This window comes from Notamacropus eugenii, unplaced genomic scaffold (assembly GCF_028372415.1).
Source record: "Notamacropus eugenii isolate mMacEug1 unplaced genomic scaffold, mMacEug1.pri_v2 scaffold_365, whole genome shotgun sequence".
Lineage (NCBI taxonomy): Eukaryota > Metazoa > Chordata > Mammalia > Diprotodontia > Macropodidae > Notamacropus > Notamacropus eugenii.
Window position 1 is genome coordinate 1 of NW_027325346.1, and position 11078 is coordinate 11078.

The following is an 11078-nucleotide window of genomic DNA, read 5'->3' on the forward strand; positions in this document are numbered from 1 at the left end:
ACAGGAATCCCCTCAACACCTGCCTAACCAATTCTTTTTGAAGTCATCTGATGAGGAATTCAACTCACTACTTCCCAAAGCAGCCCATGCTTCTTCAGCACATCTCCAGTTGTTACAAAGTTGTTCTTGTTTTCTTTTTTCTCGTTGTAACAAGTCTACATCTCCCCTTATAAAACCTCTTTCCATAAGTCTTGGTTATGTCCTCTGATGTCAATCAGAACAAGCCTAATCTGTCTTCCATATGATGGTACATCAAATAGCTTGAAAACACCAATCATGTCCTGCCCTGCCCTCCTTTTGTTTGGAGACATCTCTAGTTCCCTCAACCAGTACTTCTAGAGGAAGGTCTCAAGTCACCTCTCTGGATGGACTCTAGGAGCTGAATGTTTCTCGAAATAACATGCTCAGAACCAACCACAATAGTCCAGATGTAGTCTGATTATGGCAGAATTCATGTCTTCTGAAACTGTATACTGTGTCTCCCAATGCAAGGGGATATCCTGTTACCTTTCATCTTATTACCACTGAATATGTGCATTATATAACTGTATTGAAATGATATCTAATTTTACATATATGCATGCACACTTACATATATGTATGTATGTATGTATGTATACACATATATATATATACATATATGTGTATATATATGTATATATTTTTATATATACATATATATATAAACTAGACTGTTTCTTGAGGACATGAACCATGTCTTACTCATTTCTGTATCCTTTTCTGTATCCAGTGTAGGGTTCCATATCTGGTGAAGACTCAGTAAATATCAGTGAATAAATGAGTGAACTGGGAAGTCCTTACAGACCTGAGGTCTCATTCCTACCCAAAACCTTTTGAGAATGGATCCGGACCCCAAATACCTACATCCTGGGTTGAGACTCACGTGTAGCCAAGGTTTGTGCCATCAATCCACTTATGTACCCCTTCTTCGACCTTTCTGAGACCAATCCAGTATCCCAGCTCCTCAGCAGGATTCAGGAAGTTCTAGATAAGGAGAGACAAGTGAGATTCAGTCAGCTGATGTTAAACTAAAGGAAACTAGCATCTAATACCCAACCTGGCACAATACATGGAAAAAAGAGGAAAAGCTGTCTTTGATCTTAAGGATTTGTCGATGGTGAGAAAGGACTTGCAGAAGAGAGAACTATTAACATAAGGCAGCATATGAGAGAAGAAACCCTGCATTTTTGAAAGATTCAAAGACATCAATTTCAGTCCAAATGCAATCATTCAATAAGCTATGAGACCTGTATGACTCTTCAGCCTTCCTGAGCCTCAGTTTCCTCCTCTGTATAACAACAATATTACTCACAGTATGCTCAACAAATAAGGGTCAGATGAGAGTGAATGAAAAGATATTTGAAACCAAAAACTGTTAAAGAATTAGGAGGGCTGTATATGTAGAGCCTGTATCAGATTACATGTCATCTTGGGGTGGAGGGAGGGGGAGAAAATTTGGAATGCAAAATCTTATGTAAGTGAAATGTTGAAAACTAAAAAGAAAGAGAAGGAAAGGAAGAGATGAAGGAAGGAAGGAAGGAAAGAAGGAAGGAAGGAAGGAAGGAAGGAAGGAAGGAAGGAAGGAAGGAAGGAAGGGAGGGAGGGAGGGAGGAAGGAAGGAAGGAAGGAAGGAAGGAAGGAAGGAAGGAAGGAAGGAAGGAAGGAAGGAAGGAAGGGAGAGAGAGAGAGAGAAAGAAAGAAAGAAAGAAAGAAAGAAAGAAAGAAAGAAAGAAAGAAAGAAAGAAAGAAAGAAAGAAAGGAAGGAAGGAAGGAAGGAAGGAAGGAAGGAAGGAAGGAAGGAAGGAAGGAAGGAAAGAAGGAAGACAGACAGAAAGAAAGAAAGAAAAAGAAAGAAAGAAAGAAAGAAAAAGGAAGAAAGAAATTAAGAAAAATGGAATGTTAAAGAAGTTTTAAAATGTGCAAATGTACAGAGAACAAAAGGATACTCAGAAACACAAACAAGTAGAACAGCTTTGATTTTAACATGCTCAATAAATATCTACTTGATAAAGTAAGGTATATGTGATAGAACTTTGCAATTTCATAAATAATTCTCTTTTTTCTATTCTTTATATATGGGAATATTCATGTTTGTTGGTGTTTCATCAATTTCAGAATCATAAAAAGGTTAATTTTTTAAAGGATAAATTTCCCTAATGTTATATATGTGTCCCCTGTTTCCCACCGTTGAAAAATCCATTACCTCTAAGACAAAATGAAAAGTCCTTAGGCTGGTTTGCAAGGCCCTTGACAATCTGGCTTCAATCTATCTTTCTAGTCTCGTTTCACATTGTTTCCCTTTGGTGTTCCAACCAAACAGAGCAGCTAGTAGTTCTTCATCTTGTCTTACCCTCCCGTACCATTGTACTCTTACATGAATCTGCCTACTATTCACTTGTCAAACTCCTTTCCTTCCTTCAGGCCCATGTCAGTTATTACCCAACTCATTAAACCTTTCTTGAGACCCAGCAGAAAGTGAATACTCCTTTCTCCATCTTCTCATGGCATTTTGCGTAGATCTCCCTTCTGAAGTAATCAAACTCTCCCTTATAGAAGTTATTTGTATATATCAGGACCCTCACACATTTCAATGGATGCTCCTTAAAGGCCAGGTTTGTATAGTTAAAAAAAAAAATTTTAGCCTTCCCTGTTGATAATTATAATTATAAAGCCCATTTCTCTAATATTTAAGGCTTACAAAGCACTTTCCTCACAATAGCCCTAGGAGGTAGGCAGTGCACCCAATTTGCAAATTATAAACTGAGGTTGATATAGATTAAGTCATTTGTCTAGAGTCATACAGCTAGTTTGTCACAGAGCAAAGATTCAAATTCATATCTTTTTGCTCTAAGACCAATGTACTTTGGCTCCACCACCTATTTGGTGTCTATTTTGGCTATTTTTGCCTCAATTGCAAAGTCCCTTCAATGTAATTAGTGTTTAACCAATATTTACAGAATTGAATTGAGGGTTGGAAACAGATTTGGATGGATGGAGTGGTTGAGGAGAGACATTCACCTCAGGGAAGGAGTGATGAGTATATTCAGTGAACACGAAGATAAGCCCCCCTCCCTTCTTTGAACTCACCTGCTCATCTCGGTTATTGATAATCACCAGGTGAGCTTGCTTCTGGATACAGTCATCCCTGGCCTGGGACCAAGTGAGCTTGTTTTCAGAGAAGAAGTAACAGGAACCCTGGAAGTCCCTCCAGGAACTAGGGCAGGGTTGGCAGGAGGATCCTGGTGAAGGGAGCCAGGAAGGAAGGAAGATTGTCATCAGTTTTGAGCTCTTCATAGGGGCAGACACCTTCCCAGTCTCTTACTCTCACTTCATCTATGAGCCCGGGAAGAGTCATCCAGTCAGTAAGAATTTATTAAATAAAAAAAATCATTGTCAGCAATAAATATTTATTAAGCACCTGCTATGTGCCAGGGACTGTGCTAAGTGGTGAGGATACAAAAAAGGACAAAAGACAGACTTTTCCCTTGACGAGTTCACATTCTAACAGGATTAGAAACAGAGCAGCAAAAGCCAGGGCTGGGATGGGGTTCTGGGCAGAGGGAGCTGGGTTAGAGGATGATAAGATAGTAAAATCCTTCTACTTCTAGGCTAACAAGGGACCTCAAAGACCATTTCATTTAACTTCCAAAATGGGACAGGATTTCCTTTTGTGACATCTCTAAGAAGGGATGGTTGTTTGAAGACTTCAAGTGATATGTCAGTCAACAGGCATTTATTAAGTGCCTACTATGTGCCATTTACAGTACTAAGCACTGAAAGTATAAAGCTAGTCCTCGCTCCAAAGGAACTCACAGTCTCATGAGAGAGACAACATGCAAACACACATACAAATGAAATGTATACAGGACAAGTTGGAAATAACTAGTAGACATGGGCATTAAGGTGTACCAGGAAAGGTTTCATGTAGATGGTGGGGTTTCATCCTGGACTTGAAAGAAGCCAGGGAAGCCATGAAGAGGCAGAGAGGAGGAAGGAGAGTATTCAGGCAAGGGTAGCAGTTAGTAAAAATACTTGGAGTCTGGAGATGGAAGGTCTTTACTTCCCAAAGCAGCCCATTCTTTTGATGGATAGTTCTAACAGCAATAGTTGCTATTCATATTATGCTTAAAAGTTTAAAAAATGTTTCTTTCCTAGCAATCCCATGAATAAGTATGTAAGTAGAATTAGCATGCCTATTTTTTAGATGAGGAAATTTAAGCTTAGATAATTTGATTGACTTGCCTAGTCACAGAGCTGGTAAATAGAGAATTGAGCTACAAAATCAGGTGTCTCTGGACTCCAAGTCCAGTGTTCTTTCTATTAAACTACAAGTCTGCATGTTGCTTTAATTGTTAGGAAATTTTTCTGAATATATTAGAGGTTTGAGGTGTTCTGGGATTTTTATATTCATAGGAACAAGCATTCCCTTGTAACCCTGGGAATTATTTGAACTCTTGATCTTTGAGCCAGAAAGGGGTGAGGGGGGAAGGAGAAATGGGAAAAAATGGAAAAATGCAGCAGAGAAGGGAGAGATTGAGGGGAGACATTGGTCCTCTGAAAGCACCTTACAACACATAATTTGTACCGAGGTTATTAATTGTAACCACCTTATCAAGGACTGAGGGAAATTCTAAGAAAAGGTCTGTTTCCCCAATTTCTCTTCTCTGTTCTTGTCCAGTATCAGATACTGTAATTTACTCTATTTGCTTCTTTTACCTAAATGTTTCCTATATCCTGATCTTACCTTAAATATAGAAAGGTCAGAAATTAGTTGGAGATAACACCAAAGTATCATAACGAAAAGGAATTTAATTTGTTCTGCTCCTTCCCAGAAGACAAAACTAAGAAAAATGGGAAGGAAGGGAGTTGAAAAAAGATAGATTTAGGTTCTGTATCAGTGAAAACTTGATAACAATGAGAAATATCCAAGGGGATTTTTATTAAAAGGGAGTGGATTCCTTATCAAGAGGTCTCCAGTGGACGCTAGCGACCAACTATTTATTGATCATATTACAAAGACTCCTGCTCATCTGCAGAGTCTACTTGGTACACTTTGCATAAGAAATTACGAAAAAAGATGATTTCCAAAAGATGTGGGAAAGTTCATATGAACTGATGCAGATTGAAGTGAGCAGAACCAGAGAAACAATTTATACTATAACAACAATGGTATTAAAACAATTTTGAAAGACTTCAGAGCTCTGATCTACCATGATTCCAGAGGATTGATAAAAAACACTGCCTGTTTCATAACAGAGAAATAATGGACTGATAGGCAGAACAAGAAATGTTTTTGGTAACTAATATGGGAATATACTTTACTTGACTATGCTTATCTTATAAGTGACTTTGAATGTCTTTTTTTACTCATTGGGCAGAGGTGAGATGGGAGAAATAGAAGAAATAATTCTTGATAATTTAAAAAAATATAAAATTATGAAAAGCACATAGTGAGACAAGCAGTCTACAGTATTCACAATGCTTAAAGCAAGGCAAATAGAAAGAAAAAAAAAATAAGTCACTTAAAATAGACTGCCAAATTGCAGAGAACAAACAGAGGGCTAAAAAAGAAGTGAAAGAAGATACATCCTCCTACACTTTGGAGATGTGGGAGGTCCATGAGTATAGAATGTTGCAGGTGTTATCAAACTTGTTTTCATCTACTACTCAGTTTTGTTGATTTTTTTCCCCTTTTTCTCTTTTTCTTTTTTTTTAAATATTTGTTATACTGGATGGCTTTCTGAGATAGAGGGGGAGAAGGAAGGAAAGAGGAAAAATTTTAGTGATGAGAAAAACAAGAAAATTCAATAAAAAATTACTCTTAAAAAAGAGGTCCTTTCCAATTCCAAAATTCTATGTCAGTGTATTGTACACATCAAGTCTTATGAAGAATGCCCCCCATAGGTACTTCGCAGATTTTGTTATTCTATGAATAAGGGATATAAACAGTCTGGTACCTTGGAACTGGAAGGAACCTCAGAAGAATCTGGCACAATCATTTGAATTCTATCTAAAATATGTTCTCTAAACGGTCATTCAGTCACCTCTTAAAAATTTTCAGGATCAGTCTTCGAAAAAGGACCTCAGAAGACATATAATGCAACCCCCAACTGAGTATAGATCCTTATATAACAAAGTCCCAAGTGACATCTAGACTCCATTTGAAAACCTCCAGAATCAGTACATGGGAAAGGATAAGCATCTTTCAGTCATCTCTTATGTCTCCTGCTCCACCCTACTCCCAGTTTATAGGACCTGTTTCAACCTCCTGGAGATATACTCCTCAGTTACATCTCACCATTTCCATTCTTCACAGTCTCCAGGCCACGGAACATCTCACTCCGAATGTTCTCTCGGTCTTCTTTTGCCTCAGCTAGTTCTTGGGACACTATAAATGTACACGGGATGTGACAAGCACAGGATGTGGGTTTCGTATTAGTACATGGGAGTCATCTCTTAGGGAAATGGAGGGACAGAGGTAAAACTATAAACCCAGAGGGACATAGACCAGAATTAGATTATGATACAGGGTCATAGACATTTGAGGGAGATAGGTTAGGGTTGTGTCATGGAGAGGGGTCAGGATCATTCCAAGGATCAAGGTCAGGGCTAGTCATTTGGGAGGGATTGACATGTAAGCAAAAGAAATGATTAAGATCAACATGCAGGTGAAGGTTAGAAAGAACCCACTGAGAAGAGTAAAAGTCAGACTGACAGGAGTAAGAGTCTGGAACAGCATATGGGGAAAGCTTGGGTCCAGATGGGAAATGAGAGAGTGGGAGAAAAGGGAATTGTGGGTATCACAGGGTTGGAGATTGTACATCAGGTCTTGAGGTCAGAACATACAACTGGTATTCAGGCTAGCTTGACTCTCTTGCAGGTTCCTCAGTTCCTCAGTCATTGTTTCAGCTGAAGGAAGACAAAAATGACCCATCCCCACTTCTTGTGAGCATCTTCTTGAGTCAGAGTTGAAAGAAACATCAGAGGTCCTCTAACCAAACAGTACCAACTATAAATACAGTGTCCCCAACAAGTAGTTGTCTAGACTTTGATTGAAGACATCAAGTAATAGAAAACTCACTATGCCCTAAAAACAGGCCATTATACTTTTGGACAACACTAATTGGACAACTCCTTCTCCCCAATTTGTCTCTTCCTAGGTAAGTCTGCTTGTCTTGTCTTTTGATTTTACTTCAGCCTCAATTTTTCCTAAGGCAGCTTCAGCCCTAGCTGTATTTGGGACCACAGTCATTCATATGATGCTTAACTATAGAACAAAGAACTTGATCATGAGATCATACAACTAGAATATAGAGTTGAAATAGACTTCAGAGGACATCTAGTCCTAAGTGCTAACTTTCCAGATGAGAAAACTAGGCTCAGGGAAATTAAATAACTTGCCTAAGGCCATACAAGGAATAAGTGGCAAAATGGAAACTGGGAGTCAGGATTTTTCACTCCAAATTCAGTACCTTTCCACTGCTCCATGATCAAATTTTCTACTTAGGAATCCTCAAAGAGGGACCTGCTGAGGAGTCTCCATCCCTGGGGCCTTGATTTTCTCTTACCCTTTGTTTTTAGAGTCTGATGCTTTTTGTCCAAGGTGCTCAAGGCTATCTGAAGAACTTCCAGTCTTCCTGAATTCACTGATCCTGGTCACAGAGGAGGAGAATGGAGAGAAGAGTCCACCCCACCAGAGGAGCAAGATGTCAATTCACAGCTTGAACCCAGGAATATCTTCCCATTACATAACCCCATTCCATGTATCCACATTGCTGTTTATTCATGTATCTATCCCTCATCTCATCTCTATCCCATCCCTAATATTGTTCTCACCTTTTCCCTATCCTATTTCACATTTGAAAAGGGATCTCAGAGAACACATAATGTACCTCCTAACCAAGCACAAATTCCTTATATAAAAAATTCCAAAGTGACATCTAGTTCTCACTTGAAAACCTCCAGAATTGGTTTACTGAAAGGGATACATATGAAGAAATAATCAACCATTGTGTCATCTTTATCTTTTTCCTCTTCCTCCATCTCCTATCCTCTCTCTGTCTCTCTGCCTCTGTCTGTCTCTTACACACACACACACACACACACACACACACACACACACACACACACACACAAATGCACACCATTCAGTCTTTGGGTCTATTGGCTCTTCTGAAGTTTCAGAACTTCTCCGAATAGCTATATGTACCACCATGGCTCAGGCATCAGAATCCCCCAAAATTACCATCACTTCACTGGGTGTGGCACAGGATCCAGGGCCTGCATCCTCTCTGATGAGCACCATAAACAGTCTGGTATCTGCCTCATTTTTGCCCTAGATCTTAATCCCTGGGGGACCTAATCATAATCAATGCCAAAGATTTGCATCCAGATGCAATCCCTCCCTCATATACACACTGAACATGATTCAAGGGACACAGCATTCTTCTTTCCACATACTCACAGTCCCTTGTATGCACAATGAAAAATAAACTATACATACTGTTCTCTCGCCCTCTGCCATAACCAGATTAAATTACCTCATGCCAAAGGATAATTAGCTTCAAGAGAACATGTCATAGGATCAGAGATAAAGATCTGGAAGGGTCTGCAGAGACCACTTAGTCCAACCTCCCCCACTTTTCTAAAGATGAAAAAAATGGGGCCCAGAGAAATTAATTGACTTGTCCAGGGTCTTATAAGCAGTATCAGATATAGTATTAGGACCCAGATTTTCCGATTCTAGAGCCAGAGCTTTTTCCATTGCAATACATTGCCCTAAGTGCTTTTTTCTTTCTTTTGCACAATCAATGATTGTGGAGAGTACTGATCACTATACCTTATCTGGTTAGCTACCTGCCTTCCTTCCCATGCTTACTTCCTATTCCTAATCTTAACACCATTTCAAGCACCATCTTATTTTCCATCTCATTCCCAAATCAATTCCATTCCACTATGTATCTCACCACCTCATTCCATCCCCCATCTCTTTTCAATATTACCCCTATCTCTTCACTATTCCACATCTTATTCTATTCCCCTTCTTTCTCCCCCCTTTACCTTCAGCTGTGACTTAACTGAAAAGACTGTAGGAGTAACCTAAGCATATAGGTTCCTGACCCCAAAAACCTGAGGTTTTACTCACCATTGACTTGTATTTCTTCCAGTTGCTCATCTAGATGCTCCATCTCCCTTGATAAATACATGACTTGGAGAAACAAGGGACACAAGTCTCTTTCTCTTTCCCTTATTCCTCTCTTTAGTTCCTTCTTCTTCCACCTTCCCTCCCTCCTTATATTTCCTTCCCTTCATCATCAGTTTTCATAGTTCTGGTACCCTCATCCCAACTACCTTTAGGCTTCCATTTACTCCCGATCACCCTCCCTGTCCTAGAGCTCCTGGGGTCAGGACCCTGGTAGCCATGCTACTGAAGAGGGTCTGGACTCCCGGATCTCAACAGTCCTCCCCGCTCTCCTCACCCTTGGCCAACAGCATACTAAGGAATATTATCCACAGAAAGGAGGTCACAGAAAATAGCAGGTAAAGGGGAAGGGCAGGACGGCCTCCAGGAAGCTGCTTTGCCCACCAACCTGGAAAAGACACTGATGCTGGAGAAGGAACAAGAAAGGAAATTTCCCTTTTCATCTCCTCCCACATTTAAAGGTGGTCTCCTTGCATAGACCAATATAAGATTCACCATACACCTATATACTTTTGAGGACCCTTGAATTTGGTGCCCTGGAAATGAGACTTCAAAAACCTAGGAGGAAAGGATTATGGGAACATATATGTTTAAAGTTCAAAGAGACTTTAGAGATAATCTTTAATTTCTGATCTGACCCCTTATTTTATAATTTAGTAAATAGTAACTCAAAGAGGTAAAAAGACTGTCGTTCACGTAGTAATTGAAAACTGAACCCTGTTCCTGTGACTCAGAAACCCATGACCTTTCCACACCATCACATGCATTTGTAAGAGAGAAAGGGTTGGAGGGAGTTTGAGGAAAATGAGGAGATGGGAAATTGAAGAGAAAGAGGGAAAAGTTAGTGGGAAGTTGGAGAAGAAAAGACATGGAGTAAGGAGAAAGTTGAGAAGCATGGGGATATGGAATTGGGAGAGAATATTGAGGCATCAGACAAAAATAGAGGAGATTGTGGGAGATAAGAAAAATGGGTGGAGATGAGAGAGGAGACATAGAGTTAGTAGAGATAGGAGAGGGCTGGGAAAAACAGGGAGAGGGTAAAATGGAGGAAGGAGATGACAGAGAAGAAGAAAGATGAGGGGTCCTAGAGAAGACAGGATAGAGGACCAGAATCTAGACTTCATGATGACCCCTTTGCCTCAGCAACCTTTCCAGAGCTGAGAATCCAATAAAGCATTCAACTCTAAAATATGATAGATTTGTTCAAAAAGGGACCGGATACCCAGCATTTCCTCTCACCAGCTTTCCAGGGTTGCCATTGGCGCTTGGTGTCAGCCATTTCAAATTCCTCAGAGGTCTCCCACTGAGTGTACTGGACAGATTCCATGAATGTACAGCTTCTTCTGCTCTGGGAAGCCCTTGCCTGGAAAGTTATCTTAGAAAATTGCACCCTTCACTTAAAAGGAAATGGTTTGTTGCTCCACCCCTCCCCCTCTGTAAACTCCCCTTAAATTGTCCTTCCTATCACGTTTTTTTTTCTTACTCAGCACTTAAGTCTGGAGAGGACCCTGTCTGAACCTGCATTAGAAAGGAGTCCTGGGAGCTGCTGGGAATAACCAAATGCCTCAGAGTTCACTTAAGCACGTAGTTGTGAGGGCTATCTTCATGCTTGAAGAGCTTCCATGTGAAAGACAGATAAGATTTGTTAGTTTGGGATGATAGAATTAGTAACTGAGGAAGTTAGAAGGAAATTACTTCTGTTCATTTTAAGGAAAAATTTACTAACAGTCAGAGCTGTCCAAAAGTTCAATGACCTGCTGCCTTGGAAGATAATAAACTTGATGTCACTAGAGGTCTGCTAGTGTAGGCTGAATGACCTTTTGAGGGGGATATTGTGTAAGGTACAAGCACAGGT

General features: G+C 39.9%; 1 protein-coding gene across 3 annotated transcripts; it reads right to left on the bottom strand.

The window, feature by feature from the left end:
- Positions 1-868: 868 nt before the first annotated feature.
- Positions 869-10612, bottom strand: LOC140517055 (C-type lectin domain family 4 member G-like). Of its 3 annotated transcripts, XM_072627916.1 has the most exons (8): positions 10463-10612; positions 9501-9611; positions 9167-9229; positions 7590-7673; positions 6868-6930; positions 6320-6409; positions 3109-3260; positions 869-1005 (listed from the first exon to the last, which is right to left on the bottom strand). In XM_072627916.1, the coding sequence occupies exons 1-8, from the start codon at positions 10548-10550 to the stop codon at positions 901-903; spliced, it is 756 nt and encodes a 251-aa protein (XP_072484017.1). In that variant the 5' UTR covers positions 10551-10612; the 3' UTR covers positions 869-900. The 3 variants fall into 3 exon arrangements, with proteins under 3 accessions (XP_072484017.1, XP_072484019.1, XP_072484020.1); XM_072627918.1 differs by lacking the exon at positions 9167-9229; XM_072627919.1 differs by lacking the exons at positions 9501-9611; positions 10463-10612 and adding an exon at positions 9612-9781.
- Positions 10613-11078: the final 466 nt, after the last annotated feature.

What these genes read in the sequence shown, in the direction of transcription:
- LOC140517055 (XM_072627916.1), bottom strand. Translation starts at nt 10,550, where the DNA reads ATGGAATCTGTCCAGTACACTCAGTGGGAGACCTCTGAGGAATTTGAA. An exon ending in TCAGACTCTAAAAACAAAGG is followed by an intron (nt 6,931 to 7,589) that starts GTAAGAGAAAAT and finishes GTCTTCCTTCAG; the next exon opens with CTGAAACAATGACTGAGGAA. An exon ending in AGCTAGCCTGAATACCAGTT is followed by an intron (nt 6,410 to 6,867) that starts GTATGTTCTGAC and finishes GTACATTTATAG; the next exon opens with TGTCCCAAGAACTAGCTGAG.